Below are 18,558 nucleotides of genomic sequence, written 5' to 3'. Positions count from 1 at the left end.
CTCGAAGGTCTTTTCCAACCTAACCGATCCGGTGATTCTTTGAAGGCAATATTTGGTTGTCACACAGCCCATGGCTGCCCTCTCTCACATGTATCACAGATAGTCCCTGCCCAGCAGGCTTGGCCCTCACCTGCACTTGGAAGAGCACACCTTGCTTTGATTTAAGCAGACAGAACTCCAGGGTGAGCAGCTCCGGGCTGTGGTGGCTGAGGAAGGCTGAGGGAAGCTGAGGGAGGCAGTGGGAAGCTGAGGGAGGGTGAGAGAGGCTGAGGAGGCTGAGCGAGGCAGCGAGAGGTTGAAGGAACCTGAGGGAAGCAGTGGGAAGCTGAGGGAGGCCGAGGAGGCTGAAGGAACCTGAGGGAAGCAGTGGGAAGCTGAGCGAGGCCGAGGGAGGCTGAAGGAACCTGAGGGAAGCAGTGGGAAGCTGAGCGAGGCTGAGCGAGCCCCGCCACAGGCCCCAGCGCGCGCCGCGACCCCGCGGGCACGGCGGGGGGCGCCAGAGAGCGAGCACAACACACACCCGCGCGGCCATGGCGGCGCTGATTGGCGGCGGCGGCGGCCCGCAGCCATGAGAGGCGGCTTCTGATTGGTCCGCAGGTGCGGCCCCGGGCGGGGCGGGGCAGCGGAGGGTACATTAGGAGGGAGCGGCGCTGGCGGCGCGCAGGCGGTTCGGGGCGCGGGACGGGCGCTGCCGGGGTCCGGGCGTGGGCGGCGGCGGGCGACGCGTGCGGGGCTCAGCCCGTGGCGACAGCGGCGGCGGCCGCTCCGGGCGTCCGTGGCGGCAGCAGCGGAACCGGCTGTCCCCAACCATGCTGTGCTATGTGACCAGGCCGGACGCGGTGGTGATGGAGGTGGAGGTAGAGGCGAAAGCCAACGGCGAGGACTGCCTCAACCAGGTGAGGGGCTTCTCCCCGCCGCCCGCCCGCCGGGCGCCAGCGCTCGGGGCGGGGGCTGTGGCGAGCGCAGCGGTGACCACGGGGCAGCACCGAGCGCTGGTGCCCGGCGGCCGCGCTGCTCCCGTGGTTTTTTTTTTTTTTTTTTTTTCCCAACCCCTTCTCCGTGTTGAATGCAGAAGGTGCTGCATCCCACAGCACGGGGCTCTCCGGCCCCTCTCCCGTGGGAAGCACAGGCCCGGGCCTCGCCAGTGAATCCCGCTGGAAGTGTCCCCGGGAGGGCACAGGAGTGGGGCAGAGGCGGGGGATGTAGCACCCGCTGCTCCCAACCCTCTCCATCCGGGGCCGAGCGGGCTGGAGCTGCCGTCCAGGTGCATTCTCGCCTTTCCGTCAGCACCGCCTCGCTGTGGCTGCCGTGGCCATGCTGGGGGCAGACACGAACGGTCCGGTCTGCGGGTGGCACCTAAATACAACTCGTGGGTGACTGTACTCCTTTACTCCTCCTTGCCCAGCAAGTGCTATGATGGCTGTGATGTTGAGTAGCAGAAACTCCTCTTGTGGAAATCCGCTGACCCTCTGAAGTGTCTGTCCTGGGGGTGAAATTTGACCCTGGAAGCCCATGTGTATTTTGGCTAGTGGAGAAATTCCTAGTTCATTCTTAGTGCTTTTTTCTGGGCTGTTTAGTATGCAACCTAAAATCCAAGTGATTAAGCCTTTGAATGAAGGTGCTAACAGCAGCATTTTGTATGTGCGTTTTAAGTGAGCAGTCTGAAAGAACATTTCAGATGTTACTTTTCATTGTTATGTAGCCTGATTGTAAAGAATCTTACTCTTCCAGGTTTGCAGAAGGCTGGGGATTATAGAAGTTGATTATTTTGGACTGCAGTTCACTGGCAGCAAAGGGGAGAATCTATGGCTGAATTTGAGGAACAGGATTTCGCAGCAGATGGATGGTTTAGCCCCTTACCGATTGAAACTGAGAGTCAAGTTTTTTGTTGAGCCTCATCTTATCTTACAGGAACAGACAAGGTAAGTAAATACGGTTGTAAGCACATTTAATTTAATATTTTGTTTTCAATTTCTGTAACTTACAAAAGTGTTTGCATGCGGTTTTCATTTTTTTATCATATGGTAATTTTGCTTTACTTTTCTACGTAGTTTTAAAATCTCAGTGTTTTTGAAGTTTATTGTTTGTTTTTTTGTTTGTTTTTTTGGTTTTTTTTTTTTTTTTTTTGTAAATTTAATTAAGTTGGCAACATTAAGCTTCTTGTAGCTGCCAGTAAGTAATGAGTGTGGGTAATTTTTTTGAGCACTTAGTGCTGGAGCGGTAAGAAACTTAAGTTACCAGTAGCAAACTTTTTATATGGTATTTTTGTGTCCGATAGTAACCTCTGTTCTGTGGTGTTACTCTAGGTCATTCTGAACCACTAGTACAGAAAGGCAGGAAACAATTCCTCCCACAGTGCAAAAAAACTTGCTGAATTCCTTTTTGTCTGGTATTATGTTACAGTAACTTTCATATAGCTACAGGCCCTTAGAGGCTACAAAAGAAACAGCTGTCTGGCTGCTTCTGTGGCAAGTCCTCTTAACTAAATTGTCGTACTGTTATTAAATCAGAAGAAATGGTCTTCTAAGATTAGCAGGGAACACTTGCTTTTACTCCTCGAGTTTGAGTACCACATGAATTGCAACGGAATTATCTTTTAAGAATGCTGTACGCATGTGTACTTAATGCTGACCTTCCAACTACTTTTTCCTGTTAGTTTTGGATAGTACAGTTAATATGAATGAGGCAAATGCAAATCTAGTGTCTATATGATAATGCCAAAACCCATTTTCACTACTCACCTGAACTTGTCACTCTCAGAACCATTAACTTAGTGCTTTCAGAATTCAGACCAAGAGTACAACACGGTGCTTTTGCACAGAATGTCTTAAGAACTTGGTCAGAGGCTGACAGTCTGATTTGGTGTTTATTTCATAGGAAAAAGGTTTAAAGTTAATTTTTTTATCTAATGTGTAGGGGAGAGGCTTTTGGGGGGCAATGGTTCCAGCTCATCAATATGGTTGAAGTTTTCAGAACGCTGTGGTGATACACCATGGTTGTCCTGGTCTATATAATAATAATTTCAGTTAGGCAAATGCATTTAAACTGATTTCCAGTTCTGATATACTTTTATTTAGGAAATAATTTCTACTATCTGTGGCATATGGTGGAGTATTTTTCCTTAAAGAAACTTGTATTTAAATATTCTTGGTAAGTATAAAACCAAATAACAAATGGGATTTGAGTCGAACAAAAGAAGCCGCACAATTTCATACCTGATGAGGCAGAAGAGATTACCCTGAGCATGTTGGATGTGTCTCTGATCACAAAGCAAATCAGGGTGAAAATCTCAGGAAACCTCAAAGTGGTGTTTTTATGCTATCATTGATGAATGCTTGTTCAACTTCACAAGGCTTTTACAGATGGCTGTGTCCCTGCATTCCACACTATCAATGCAAGACCTGGCAGGAGGTGGAAGTTAATAGAGAGGTTGAACTGGTGAAACATGCCCCAAGGGCCTCAAATACTGGCTTGTGTAACTAAAATGTTACAGAGTTTATATATCTAACATCAAAGCAGCAAGTATTTCTCCACTGTAAAGATTATTTAAAAGGATATAGGTGGGGCAAACTTTCTTTTAGGTATTAAGACTGTTCTGAAACTAATATTTTTAACAAACAATTTAAAAATTAACCCGGGCTTAGGCATCAGAAGAGATATGTTAAAACCAAATACAAGCTGTATGTCAGGTTTTAATAACTGCCTTTTAGTTGTGTAAGCCCAGTAGTCCACAGGTAGCAGACCTAGAATTCCAGTGCCTGTGGTAAATGTCTGTTCTCCTGGATTGTTGACACTGAGTTTTAGTAGAGTGGGTTTTTTTTCTACTCAGGTCTGCTTGAGGATTTACATATGCATGTAACTGTGAATTCATGCTTAGTTTATGTGTAAACATCAAGGAGAAGATTAAAAACTTGTAAACCTGTTGCCAAACTTAAGAATCAATAGGTATATCCTAGAATTGCAAAGATTAGCTGTACAGTTAAAGCTGACACATTGTTTCATCTTTATCTGCAAAGTCGGTGAAGAAAGTGATGGCTATCCTTAGTTTCCTTTAGCTGTTGTGTCCATATTTGATGTATGGGGTGTTTCTGGCAGAGCTGTTGCCTTGTGGTCCTGTGTGTGAAGAACGCTGGGGAAGTTTTCCAGTCTTTTGCTTGCAGCTTCTGATCCTGTTTTTACATAGAAATTAGATGCATGTTGAGACCGCTTTTGAAACCTGAGAAGCTGCAAGTAATTCTAAATTTTGTTGATGAGCTTCATCATGATCATAATGGCAAACGCTGTGACTGAGTTACCAGGTTTTTTTTCTGCATGCTTAGGAACCTCTGCCAACCCCAGTTGCAGTGCTTCATTAGGGACCCTTGCCTTGCTAAGTTCTTGAGTTCAGAACTTAGGTGTATGTTTGTTTGTAGCAATTTAATGTTCAGGTTTCTACATGCTGTGAAAGCCAATCTGGCAACAGAGCGTCAACCTCTGCTTCTGTTATCTTTATCAGCCCAGAGGAAAATTGCAGCCCATTTTAAAATTCTTATACAAGGCTACAGAGCACAAAGAGAAGGTTATAATTTTGCCTCTGACCACTGTGGCAACAAACCACGTTCACTAAGTGTTTTGGGAATCTGAGAATTGTGTGGAGAAACCCTTTTTATTGCACTTTTTTTACAAGGTTAAAAGCAGTTTATTTCTATTCTTCTTTAGATCTCAACTTTTAGGTTTTTTATTTTACTACCTGGTACTGAACTGCACCACGATTTCATAGTTTAGAATTGTTTTCAATGGAAAAAAAAGTGCTTCAGTGCAAGAATGTCATTCAAATTTAATCTGCTGCTGTCAGAGATTTACTAACAAGTCTGAGATGTGAACAGTGTGCTGCTTTAGAGAAGTTTGAAGAGCTAGCTGTAAGTTTTCTTTAGCATGGAAAATCACACTGGATTGAAAAGGATCGTTATCTCTTTGCTTAAAGACACATATGATGGTCCAAGATCGCGATCATAACTCTGGCTTGTGTCTTGTTCATTTTCACTGTATTTCTTTGATAGATCATGCAACAGTTGGCGGGGGGAAAGCAAATCTGCTTTTCACTTCTTTACTGAATGACTTGTGGGTGGTTTATGTATCAAATGTGAAGTGTTGAATTGCAGTAAGGAGCTGCGGCTTAGCGAAAAGATTATACTTCGCTAATCGGAATTTTCAGGAGACTTTTTGCCGGGGGTGGGGCCGGGAGGAGGTGCCCGGCAGCGGTGCGGGCCGGGCGGTCCCGCCGTGCCGGGTGCGGTGTCCGGGGGCAGTGACCGGGAGTCGCCCCGCCCGGCGGCCCGGGAGCCAGCTCCGGTTTGAGATACCGCAACCCCTGCCCAGGGCAGAGAGCTCCGGGCATCGGCCACAGGCTGGTGTGGAACGTGGAGCAGAGGAGTCTTGAAACTTGAACCCGCCTTTTACCGGGAACAGTGTTTGCCGAGCCGCCCAAGAGGCCAGTGGTGCCCGGCAGCAGTCTGGGAGAGTGATGGGTTTAGGTTTTAAATTCAGCATTATTTGCCTTGTGTAGCACGACTGAAAGTCAAGTGTTCACATGTAAGCCACGAAATATGTCAAATTCTAGCGAGCCACACCATATCATGAAGCATTCAAAAGAGCTGTGTTTTGCCAACCTTGAAAGTGGCAATTATTGTTTTTGAGATTGTTAACAATTTGTGTGAAGTTTGCTAGTATTTGAATTATCTTTACAAAGTACATTTTATTGCTGTGTTGTCCAGTTGTGTTGATGAACTAGTTGAAATTAAGAATGGCCTTAAATCTGTTGAGGAGTCAGATACATACAACAGGATGGTTTTCTCGCTTTTTGTCCTGTAACATTGGGTAGCCAGCGCAGCAGTGGCATGGCCTTTGTTACAAGGCAATGAAAGTGTGTGTGATTGACACTGGGTGAGTTTAATGGATCTGTTTGTCTAAGTCGGAGTTAAATTGCAGTTGGTAACCTTTTATCCACTCTGTTAGGAGCAAGGAAGAACAAAGATACTGAATAGCATAAAAAAAGCAAAAATCATTGTTTTTTTTTAATGTGGGGTGGCCTTGTCTACTTTTAAAAACAAAATTATATTTTGTCGATTTCTAAATCTTTATCAATATGTTTTTAGGGGGAACAATCATGCCTCTTAGTTTTGATTTTAGACTACAGAGCAGTAAAGGTACTGCACAGTAGGAAAGAGCATTAACCTGTGGGAAGTAATCATACCCCAGAGAGAACAGGTAGTTCCTTGGGAGGTATGCCAAGATTCTTGCCAGTAGTCTGGCAAGAGAATGAGGTCTTTTGGCTGTGCTTCTAGGGGTCGTTAGTCATATGCAGACACCTCTTTGGTAAAGGATTGGGGTTTGTCACTTCTTCCATTGACAGTTAAGTTTAGAGCTTAAAATTTTTAGCTACCTATTTGCTCTATTTCCCTTGCCTTGATTAAAAAAAAAATAGTAGAAACTACTACTAGTAGTGCAGAGCCTAGATTCCTAATGCACATAATTGTCTTCAATGAGTTACAAAAGCAAATATGATCTTGTGTTACATGTACTTTTTATAGCATTTTTTTTGTGGAGTTCTTACTTCCAGATCATTTGGATGAACACTAACTTGGTGATTTGCCTCTCTTGGAATTCCATTGCAGTGAAGTTCTGATGGTAGCAGTGTTCAGTATTGTCAGCCTGCATAAATTGCTTCAGAGGGAGGCTAAAAGCAATTAATGTGATTGATATCTGGGTCTGTGGTTTTGGTTTGATAGCTATACTTTTTTGTGAAATGAACCATCTGCTGAAATCTCCTTGCAACATCCCCTTTCTACAGTTTTTGTATCAAATTATTTACATCCAACTGCAATACATTAATCACACCACATTTGATTTTACTGAGTGTTTTGTATGTACATAAATCTTAAATTATATGCAGAACATGGATCCAAAAATAAGGATGCAAAATGAATATAAAATCACCAGTGTAGCTAATGCTTGAAGAAAATCTGTGATCCTGTTCTAATTGTGAAACTGCCCTTTGTTCTTTTAGAAAGGAAGTAAGTTGTCTGGGCAGTGTATGTCACTTTGGCAAACTTAATGTGTTGCCCTCTAGTCAGTACGCTTATGTAGTGTTTTGGACCACCAAACTCAGAGGAAATGTTCCACAATTGAATACACCGGTATGTCTAGGAAGCATGGGGTTCAGAGGGGCAGAAAAGGCTATTTTGGGTTACAGAGACTGTCTTTCATACTGATGCTGTCACATGTAGAGAACTTGGGCTACAAGTGCCATGGGAAGTTCTGTTTGTCCTTAAAGTTGCCACTAGTTGATCAGTGTCCCAACATGTCTGGCAGGTGTTAAGATGACTAGGAGTCACAACAATTGATGGGCAAAGTTCAGAGTTGTGGAGATTTAAAGACTAAATGAACCCTTGCCAAAGGTAGTAAAAAGCTGCAGAATATGCTAAGAGAATGTTTGGGGCTGGGGCCGGGTATAGGAACAGTCAGACATACTTTGGTCTGACTTGACTTCTCAAATTTGTGACATGTAATATTAATGTATCAAGTGCAACTGAAGTGTGGATGATGCAGAAACAAAAACCTTTAATTTCTTATATGGTGGACAAACTTTAGATTTTCTACCAGCAATGTTGGAAGTGCAACCTTTGGGAAAGGTAAAAACAGTCCAGTTTTTAGTTTTAACAGTTCATTGTTCTAAAACTTGCTAGATAAGAATTCCATTAAGTCTAAAATGTGCTGAAATAATTCCTTGGAAAAAATGTTATCTTTTTACTGTACAACTTGAGTATCTTTAGAGGTGAGAAAAGTCTTAAAATTTTTTTTATCATATCCAAAGGTTCCAAGAGAAACAGGATGGTAGATTGTGTATGAAGTGATTAGGTCACAATCTAATTTACAAAAACCTCCATAAATCCTTTCTTGTAACTAATAATATCTGTGATATGAGCAGGTTTTCTACAAGACAGTCTATTGGGTCCTTTATAATTTTCAGAACTAGATAAGGAGCTACATCAAAGACCCTAATAGTTCAGTTTTGCTTGACTGTATTCAGCAATAAAATCACATTCTTAGGCCTTTTTCTTTAAGGATCAAAAGACTTTGTTTAGTGTAAAAAAAAAAATTAAGTCTGCATTTGTTATCAGATGGTGGCTAGTGTCATGTTTCGGACCTTTGAAGAGAAATTATTTTACAATGGATATTAATATAACTTTGAAGGAGTACACTCTGCAGCTGGATGGGCTAATCAAAACCACTTTTGCAGATGTGTTCGTAACCCTCACTGTCTTTCAGTTTCTAGATGCCTTTTCTTCATCAAACACACTTAAAGAGTCAAAACAAACAAAAAACCCGCACCAACACACACACACATCCCCCCCAAAAAAAAAAAAAGGCAGCAGAAAATTTGCTACCTGAACTTTGGTTCAGGGAAGCTGCTCTAACAGGTCAGTGTGAAGTCATTCACTGTCCCGTTATGGGTGCAGTTTAGGTTATTTAGGTGCAGCTAGACTGAATTTGCATAGCTAGTTACTTTGCAATAACTGTCCTTTATATGTGCTGTTTGTTCTATTTATCAAAAAAAATGCAAAGTAACTGAGTATTTGTGAGATGTTTTCCCTTACGTCATGTGAACCAATTATGGGAAGTTACTGCACATTAGCTGACATGATGCCACTTCACATTGTGCCTTAATCCCATTTGTCTTCCTTTGCTATTACTGGCTTTGTAGTAATGGAATATGACAAGCATGCATCTGCTGTATCTGTAATTCATCTGTATTTGCAGGAGCAATATTTTGGTTTTCAGCTCCCCTTGAGGTGTCAATGAGGTCTTCCCAGCAAGAGGAGAACTCTTGACTTTAGCTTGTGTTGTCAGTGGTGTCATATGAATAAAACCCTGAAGATACAAGAATTTAGGTGTGGTAGTTGTAAATGTGTTTTAGCTAATGAGAAAAAAAAAGTCTAATCTTTCTTTGAAATTGTGTAATTAATACTTAAAATGACTGGAAATCCTGTTCTGGTATTGTCACAGGATCAAGAGTGCATGAGAAGCTGTTTATTTTATGAAATGTTGATTTGAGTTAGGGAAAGGCCTACTATTTGAATTTATTTTTGCCCTAGTGTTTTTGTAATTTATACTGAATTCTTTAGATTTATGGCTGAGCACAAAAAGATTCTGTACAACAAAATAATTTTAAAAGGCCTCAGATATGCTTTCTGGGGCCCAAGTCCAAAGAGCTGTGCTTCTGCAAGGTAGGAGAAACACATGAGAGCAGAGGTTTGACTCACTCTCAAAAACAAAAAAAAGCCTAAAGCAGGAATAACCTGCTGACAGTGGACACAACTCTGTCCGAAGGTCTGGTCCTCTTGCCATCTAAAGTTGTGTTCTGCACAATGTGAGGACATTGGCTTCCACCAGAACCCCCTCTAGAACTGCTGAAGAGCGTAGGTTGATGTTTAGACTTGACAGTGATGCGAGTAAGTACTTGCATCACAACTAGCATGATGCTCTAGCATGACAAATGGTTTGCAAAGGGAAGTGTTGGAGCTGTGAATTCTTGCAGGCAGTGGACTGTAGGAAAGCTTACAAGATAATTTAATACCAGTTTTGTTCTGATTCAAAACGTTGTGGATATGAGGCATCTTTTAGGCTGGTGTCTTCTTAGTTGCAGCATTTACCAATAGAGCTAAGAAAGAATGCAACTTTTGCAAGTCCTGTAATTGCTCATAATGCTGAAAAAAGTCCTATTTGCCTTGTTGTACAGAGGAATTATAGAATGCTACAACAGAATATATGTAAAATATTCAAAGGAATATTGGAAGGAAAGCTCATCACTTATTAGCATTTTCAACTTCAGTGATGAGAGATTAAATACAGAGCTTCAGTAAAGCTCTTCTTAAAAGTAGATTAGACTTCATTTTAGAAGAGTAAATGTCCTGTTCCTGTGGAAGCCAAAACATCCCTGTGGGTGCTAGGCTTCATTTATTGAAAGTTTTTTTTCAGTGATACATAACTCTGTGATACATAATTCTCCATCTGGCTTCCATAAATATGTTGAGCCTTAAATGGTAAGAAATTTATTTTGTGTCCCCTGAAGGAAAACAAGGATGAGCTATAGAAGTTAGGCCAACCCACAGGGGATAATTACATGCTGCTGTTAATGTTGGTGAAAATGTTGATTTGTCTGCCAAATAATGTATTAGACAATTAAGAGCAGCTTTTTGAATTTTCAGCAAGCTGTCAAACCTGCCTTGGTCTCAAGTGCAAAGGTTGGTTTGACAAATGCTTACACTGTAGCTGTTTTTCTGTGTCATTCCCCAGTGCCTTTTCAGGTATTTCAAGTAACTCTGTTAATCCCATTACTGGCAAAGACAGCATGGCTGTGGTGGCAGGGGCATTTCCAGTGTGTAGAGAGAGTGTGGCTTCCCCTCTTGCCTAACAGAAGTGTGTTTGTTTTCAGATGCTCTTCCCATCTCAAAACTTTTGTGAAATGAAGAATAACTTGTAAATCACAACAAATGTGTAAACATAGGAAACTAATTGAAATCTTTCATTGATATTTTACTCACTAAGTTGAAATTACTAAGCGGCCTCAGGAGTTAAAGCAGTTCTTATTCTTGAGATACTCAGGATGATGATGAAGTGCTCTTTTCTTTTAGTAGTGATTTTAGATACTGTCTTCAGTTGTAGCTTCATGTTTAAGAGTAAGTAAAGAATAAGATGGAGGCCCTTTTCTTTCCTTTGTGCCAGACTTCATCTGCCTGGTGCATTCCTTGCAAAGTCTTGATTACCAAACAAAGCCGAGATGTTACTTGTTACATGTCTTGATTACAGATATCATGTAACAATTTGTGTAAGCAAATGTTTCCGATTGTGTTGCAGGCATATGTTTTTCTTGCATATAAAAGAAGATCTTCTTGCTGGTAATCTTCAGTGTTCTTCAGAGCAAGCAATTGAACTTAGTGCATTGTTGGCACAGATGAAGTTTGGAGATTATAACCAGAACACTGCCAAGTACAATTATGAAGAGTTGTGTGCAAAAGAACTCACCACTACCATTTTGGAGAGGTAAAAAGCACAATGATCTAGTTTCCCTTTTGAACACCAACAGCAGAAGATTTTGTTATGTATTTAATTGCTGGTGATATAGTGTAAATGATTAATTTAACAGTAATAGCTTTGGAGTTCAAAATCTCCAGCCTGAATGTTTGATGTTCTGATTTCAGTTAAATTTTTAAGCTCAATTATTGAGGTGGGTTTTTGTTTGTTTGTTTTTGTTGTTGTGGAAACTCTGGTAGGTGAGGAAATACGGATATATTTAAGTACCTGGAGCAGGGTATTTAAATTGTAAGTATGCCTTAGACCTGTACTTGTGAATGAAGGAATTTATCTGGCTTAGTGCCCTTACTCTGAAAAGTAAACAGAATTCTGAAACATCTTCATAACTCCTGAATATCCGGAAACATTGTGTATCATACTTTTCTGTCGTGTTTTCTTTAGCTATAAACTTGGTGGTAGCTCAGGGAAATATGTTGGGGCTGGTGGTGTTATTTGGAAAGCTTTGGTTACATGTAGCTTTTTGATTTCTAAGCAAATGCACAGTATTTTCTCCTTGACATTCTCAGGATATTTTGGTAATTCTCAACTATTTGCAGTTCATAATTGCTGGAAATCTACAGACAGATAAAGCAGGTCAGGAGCATTTACTAATCTGTTTAACTAGGTCATCTAAAAACCCATGTTAAAACAAGCTACTGACAGTAACAGCAGATACTGGAATTATTTCACCTGTCCTTAATCTTTTTATCAACAGCATTATTACAAAGCACAAGGAGCTAGAAGGTCTAAGTCAAGCATCTGCTGAATACCAGATTCTACAGATTGTTACAACCCTGGAGAACTATGGGGTAGAGTGGCACTCAGTGAGAGATAGCGAAGGGCAAAAACTCCTTATTGGTGTTGGACCTGAAGGCATATCCATCTGCAAAGATGACTTCAGTCCAATCAATAGGTATGTGTTTCCTGGAACTGTTTGCATGATCCATTTTTCAAAAATATGGAACATGCCTCTAGTTTTCACATAAATACACAAAACGGCTCTGAGAATTACTAAAAGTGGCTATTGGGATGTAGGGTCTGAGGGCAGTACCTGCTTGTAATCAAGATAAACAAGTGACCTTAATAATCTTGATTTTTATATATATTTTTGAGGCAGCATCTTCAATCAGCAATGTTGACTACCATCAGAAATCATTGTAACTTCTGATAAAAATGCACTGTTAGTTTGTGGAAAATGCCCTAATCCTTAACAACTAAATAACCTTTATTTTTTTGACATCAATTTATAGGATTGCTTATCCTGTTGTTCAAATGGCAACTCAGTCTGGAAAGAATGTATATCTGACTGTTACCAAGGAGTCTGGTAATAGTGTGGTTCTCTTGTTTAAGATGATCAGTACAAGGGCAGCAAGTGGACTCTACAGAGCAATTACAGAGACACATGCATTTTACAGGTCAGTATTGCCCCTAGAGTCATGTGCTGCTGCTCTTCTCCAGTGTTTGATCTAAGTGCTTAAGCAGCCAGCAATCTTAACTGCATTTTGGAAATTCTCTGCAAAATTCCATTGTCTTTGCAGCCTCTCTTTTCTTCTTAAGTCCAGAAGCTGAACCAGTTTTTGCTACTTTCCATTTTGTGGGGTGGAGGTAACAAGAAAAGTAAGCAAAATTTTCCCACTGTGAATAACAGCATTCAGAGTATAAACTTTTTATGTTCCGTGATACTTAATAAGCAATACATACATTTTTTGTTCCTGTGTAAGAGAGAGAATGAGAGTAGTGGGGAAGATCTGGTCATTCAGAATGTGTAGGTCCTTTGTTTGGCTCCTTCAGTTGTTAGGTTATCTGTATGCCACCTTCCCATCCCATATATAGAAACCTTTTTACAGTTCCTCTGTCCTTGCTCGCATGCTCAGGATTTTGCTTCATGCCAGCACCTATCCACTGTTTCTGTCCTGTTGTTCCTTGAGGTAGGGGTGCTATACTCATTTGTTGGTGGGCAACTTTTCAACCCCCTTTCATTTCTACTGTGGTGTCCAACACTGATCAGTAAGACTAGCTGTCAAACACACTTAGCAGTGTTTTCTTAAAATTAACTACCACATACCAGTTTCAATTACTTCTTGATCTTTGTATCTGCTTGTAGTTTTCTGTCCTTCACAGTTTGATTTTAATTTAAGCAGAATTTTAGTTTGGCAATAGCATTTGGCTATAAGCTTAGATCTTGGACCTTAGGCCCTGTGAGGCTGTAGTCCTTCTTCTGTTTGTGTTTTCCTTCCTGTGTTGCCTAGAGAAGTGATATGCCTTAACAGGCTTCTGAAGATTCAACTGGATCACTGAAATATGTGACAAGCATGGTTAGGGTAGCTGAAATGCACAGTGGCAAATACAAATGCCTTAATTCTCTGCACTCCATTCACACTGGTTCCCTTCAGAATGACATAATACTAGCATGTAAAGTACTGGGCGGAAATTGGGTTAAAAACATTACTTGACTCTATGATAAAAATTGAGAATCAAAGACTCTTAATTGGAATTCTTTAGGGCTGCATTTGGAAATGCCATGCAAAAAGGTGTTGCCAGGCTGAACTGTGGATTAAGCAACTGTTTGCTGTTTGTTAGTTAAGTCCCTTCTATAGGCTGACTCCATTTTACCAGACACTTCACATTTTGAAGATGTAAAGTAATTGTCACTTTCCATTTTACACTTTTCAAATGAGAATTTTCATGCAAAGATCATTCAAGAGCTTAAATATTACCTCACACTGTTTTATTTGCTTTAATTTCAGTGCTGTTACTTCAACTTCGGGAACAAATTACTGTAGGATCGTTCTATTGGTATTAACTAACCAAATTTGCATGTGTCCTATTGCTTTATAGGTGTGACACTGTCACCAGTGCTGTCATGATGCAGTATAGTCGAGACTTAAAGGGTCACCTAGCATCTCTATTTCTGAATGAAAACATTAATCTTGGTAAAAAATACGTCTTTGATATTAAAAGAACATCAAAAGAAGTTTATGATCATGCGAGGCGAGCTCTTTATAATGCTGGCATTGTGGATCTTGTTTCAAGAAGTGATCAAACCCCACCAAGTTCCCCTCTGAAGTCTTCAGAAAGCAGCATGAACTGTGACAACTGTGAGGGTCTCAGCTGCCAACAGACAAAAGCCCTGCAAGAGAAGCTGCGCAAGCTGAAGGAGTCCATGCTTTGTATGGTGTGTTGTGAAGAAGAGATAAATTCAACCTTCTGTCCCTGTGGCCACACAGTTTGCTGCAAGTCCTGTGCTTCCCAGTTACAGGTAAATGCAGTGCCATTAAGTTGTGAGTTACCAATTTGTGTGGAAGGTTTGATTTTTATTTTTTTTTTTAATATTTGATGGTCATGGATTAATATGTTTGTGTTGATGTTCTAGTAAAACTACAAAATTTTGTTTGTGGCAAACTAATTTCAGAAAGCATTCTGTCTGAATGATGTGCTAATGTAATTTGTGATGAGGCTAAGAACAAGCTGCATGCTTCTCACCATACCCTGTCTTACATATGGAATGATGGGAAAAGTGCTGTTATTGTGTATGTGAAGTCTGCAGGAAGTGCAGAGACTCTGAAAATACAAAGTAAATAATTTCCCAATGTTTTTCCTTTCCAGTCGTGTCCTGTTTGCAGATCTCGTGTAGAGCATGTCCAGCATGTGTACTTGCCAACCCACACCAGTCTTCTCAATCTGACTGTGATATGATCTATACACACTTCAAATGCATCGTGTACTCTTCAAACTGCACTAATAAGAAATGCAACCATTGATTGTGAAGAAGGCAATCACTCTGGCACCTATCCACGATCAAAAGCAAAAAAAAATACTGCATTTTTTAACATAAATATTCTTTGTGTTCAGCATGTCCATAATGGTTTAGGACATCTTCTGAGAGTAGAAGTGTAATTGATTCATGTTCTTTAAAGAATGATCCATAAGTTTGTAGCGCAGCAGTGTTGCCACAAAGCTCGGTAACCCTGGAGAAGTGTGGTGTACACATGCAGACGTACCTGGCAAAAGCAACGCAGCCTTTTCTTTTACATGCTCTAAATCCTTTTTAGTACAGTTGCACTGTTTATTTTAATAGTAAGACTTGCTTTTACACATACCAGTTTAGTAAGGCTCATAGCTTCTGCTTTTAGTAAACTGCTTTTAAAAGGAGAGATCTCTTTTTAAAAAAATAGTTCTTAAACTGAAGTTACAAGGCTTCATTAAGCAGCTGTGCTTAACTCAGAATTCTGTTAAATAGAAAACAATTCTGAGAGAATAGCTTTGGAAAGGGAGGACAAGATTGTTAATCTTCAGGTGTTGAGGGTGGGTCAGGAAAGTCGTGTTGTTGCCAGTGTCCTGTGGAAGCACTGCTGTGGCAGTTCATTCACAGCTCTCAGTGGACAGGGTACTCCCAGGTTTCCCACAGTCCACTTCTGGCTGGTGGTCTTGGAAGGGCAAATGCCCTTCAAGTTGGCTTTATTTTTGGAGACTGATTTTAAACATGCACCATTAATCTTTAAGGGTTATGTATAATTTTAAATGCTTTCTTCAGTTAGCATCTTTAGCAGGAAATGACCTACCCAATAAAATGTTTTTGATTTCCACCCCTTTACTTGGGCATTTTAGGCTCTAGTTTCCTAATGTCTTCTCCAGGGTACAGAGAGAACTGGAGACCATGTTTGGGTGCAATACTGGCTTAATCAAAGCTAGAAAAGTACACTGTCACTTTACTGAAATTCTCTGACTATACTTTTCATATTGCCTTAATGTAGCAGTAATGTGTGTTTATGCATCTGTTTCTTTGCACAGACATTTTGTCAAAATATTAAAACTCTACTTTTTTATGACACATTAGCATATAAACCTTACTCTAAGAGGGTATTTATTTTTTCACTTTGTAAAGAAAATTTTGTTTCCTCATGAAGCAAGAGCTTTGTCCTATATTGTAGGAAGCTTCTGTCTTTTTTATATTCAGATTAATAAAGGACTTTAAAAATCTTTGTGTTATTGCTAAGACTGAATTTGTTCTGAAATTTATGTGAGGCATTACTGAACTGAAAACACAATGCAATATTTTTGTGTTTACAGTCTTGAATATTTTGTCATGTTTGAGGTAATGAGTTTTTCTCAAGTGCATGGAAAGGAGGGAAGAAAACTGACATTTGTTACAGACAAGTGAGCTTTAAAACAGCTGACATATTCAAACTGTAGCATAGCCTTCCAAATTGATCTTGTGAAGAATATTTTCTACAGTAAATTGCCCCAAATCTGGGGCAATATACCTGGAGGTATATTACAGGGGAATGAGAGAAATTAAAGAATGCAGCTTGAGAGTATAGGATTGGAGTTCCAATGTCAACAGTGTCCTGTCTAGCAAGTTCTTAATTACAGATGTGTTGGTGTCTTTTTTGATTGGAGCTATTCAAATTTGCTAACTTAAAAATTCTCCTTTTACATTGTTGAAGAGATGGTGCTTCAGCACTTCCAGGGCTGTGCTGTGCAATGAAAAGGAAGGAGTGGGTGTACAAGTGTGTTCAGAAAGACTCTGTCCATCTATTGTACCAGCATACAGTGGTGCTTGAGCAAACCTTTGTGTCCCATGATTACAACCAAATTATGTTAGTAACATCTAATCCATTATCTTATGGTAGCTGGCTGAAATTGATTGTAAATTAATATAAATATATGTTAATACAGGAATCTGATTTAAAGCATGCAACATGATCAAGTTGTTTAGATAGGCAAGCATTAACTCCAGGTCCTTGTAATTAAATAGACTGTGAAAGACCTTGCTAATAAAAATAATTCCAGTAGTTAGAACTCTAATCAAGGTAGGGTTTGAAACTGGTTCTATGGCAGTGGTGGAATTTGGCCAAATCCTGTGACTTCTGTAAACATACCCTGTTTAGTGTTGGAAAGCTGTGCAGGGCACCAGCCCAAGCTGTGAGGTCTGAGTGCAGGCAGGAGCCTGGCCTGGTGCAGGCTGTGCCTGGAGCTGCTGGGAACCTGGTTCTGTATTGGCAAAGCAACAAGTGAAGGCTGATGGACTTGGCAGATAGGTGGGGGTCTGTGGTTTTTTTAATGAAATGATGTGACCTGTTCTGAGAATTGAGCAGCAGCACACCTCTGCAGTGTTGTAAATCACTACAAAAGCCTCACTTGGTTTATATGTAAGAAAAAATTTCATGTAAATCAATGCAAGGATTGCTTTGATTTGTTCACAGACTTCTTTCTTCAGAAGCATTGTTTGAAATGTAGTTGATCATGCTCTGCTAGGAAAGTTTTGCTTAACCATCCAGCACTGCTGTGACTTGTGTTGCTCAATGTTTGTAGGTCGAGTACACTTTATTACAAGGAGTATCTGTGTCTTGTCCACGTGAGCTGCTGAGTGCTCAAAGGAAGGAAACAACAGGAAATCTTGAACTCCACATGCTATTAAGTCATACTGCAGAAAAAGTCAGGGCTTGTTTGCTGAAATGCTGTTTTCTCCGAAGGTGCTTTGAATGTTGCAATGGATGGCAGAGGGGGGAAAAAACCCAAAATCCCAAGCTAGAAAACAACAGCACACTTTGTGGGAGTAACTGGAGTGTGTGTCCTTTACAGGAGCATTGATCACAAAGCTTCATTTGGCACCTCTCACACTTAAGTCAGCTCTGGTACCGATATCTGCTACCCAAAGCTGGTACAACTTGGCAAGAAAACTCATGGAACATTCAGTGTTTGTTTATCTTCAGAATTGCAGAGCAGCTTCTGTAATCCCATTGGGTGTGTGCAATGTCACTTTAAAGTGCTATTAGTCTCAAATTTCCCCCACAACTACCTAAATGGGAAAAACTCACCTTGGGAGACAATATGACTTGCTGGGTCAGTTTGAGCCAGAGGCTTGCTAGTGACATGCACCTCCTGAGGGCAGAACAGCATTTAAGAGCAGCCCTGTGGGGAGAGGGTTCCATGTAGGAGATCTGGAGAAGATAAAGTACTGAAGTAGTTGCACTTGAGTGTTATTAATAAGTAAGACAGGGCTGTGAGGTTCCAGACTTACATCAGTATCTCCCTGGCTTTCATCCTCACCTTGCTGTACCAAGGTCTCTGTTTATGGAGAGCTCAATTGGCGAGGGGTTCCAAAGGCAGCATGTTGAGGTGTTCCAAGCTACAGCTGTTATAAAGGCACAGCTCCATCCTCTAGCTCATAGTTGCTCATTTCAAGCTACATACAAAATGTTCAAATGCTAAAGAACTGTAGAATGAAGGCTTCTGTATTTTTAAATTATTTTGATTTCTTCCCCAAGTGCCATAAAAGCATGTACACAGCAGCATTCATATATGTGGAGATTTATTTCCTTGCTAAATCAGCAGTGTTGCCTTCCTAGGAGAATGCCCTTGGGGGAAAATTCTCATCTGTCAGCCTACGCTGTTTCATTTCACAGCAGCACGCTGACATGTTGATCAAAGACGGGGAAAATA

The 18,558-nt window shown here is 40.8% G+C and overlaps 1 protein-coding gene across 1 annotated transcript; it reads left to right on the top strand.

The window, feature by feature from the left end:
- The first annotated feature begins 663 nt into the window (after positions 1-663).
- LOC121357802 (myosin regulatory light chain interacting protein) lies at positions 664-16,092 on the top strand. Its single transcript, XM_041475422.1, has 7 exons — positions 664-896; positions 1,732-1,922; positions 10,897-11,082; positions 11,828-12,025; positions 12,363-12,527; positions 13,951-14,371; positions 14,719-16,092. Exons 1-7 carry the CDS (start codon positions 810-812, stop codon positions 14,806-14,808), a joined length of 1,338 nt encoding a protein of 445 aa, XP_041331356.1. The 5' UTR covers positions 664-809; the 3' UTR covers positions 14,809-16,092.
- The last annotated feature ends 2,466 nt before the right edge of the window (positions 16,093-18,558 follow it).

Source organism: Pyrgilauda ruficollis, unplaced genomic scaffold (assembly GCF_017590135.1).
Source record: "Pyrgilauda ruficollis isolate IOZ18807 unplaced genomic scaffold, ASM1759013v1 scaffold35, whole genome shotgun sequence".
Taxonomy (NCBI): Eukaryota; Metazoa; Chordata; class Aves; order Passeriformes; family Passeridae; genus Pyrgilauda; species Pyrgilauda ruficollis.
This window is presented reverse-complemented; position numbering and strand designations above follow the sequence as displayed.

Bases quoted from the DNA above. Each gene is read 5' to 3' on its own strand.
- LOC121357802 (XM_041475422.1), top strand. From the start codon at position 810: ATGCTGTGCTATGTGACCAGGCCGGACGCGGTGGTGATGGAGGTGGAG. The intron at 11,083-11,827 runs GTAAAAAGCACA...TTTTATCAACAG, and splicing joins ACCACTACCATTTTGGAGAG to CATTATTACAAAGCACAAGG. The intron at 12,528-13,950 runs GTCAGTATTGCC...ATTGCTTTATAG, and splicing joins GAGACACATGCATTTTACAG to GTGTGACACTGTCACCAGTG.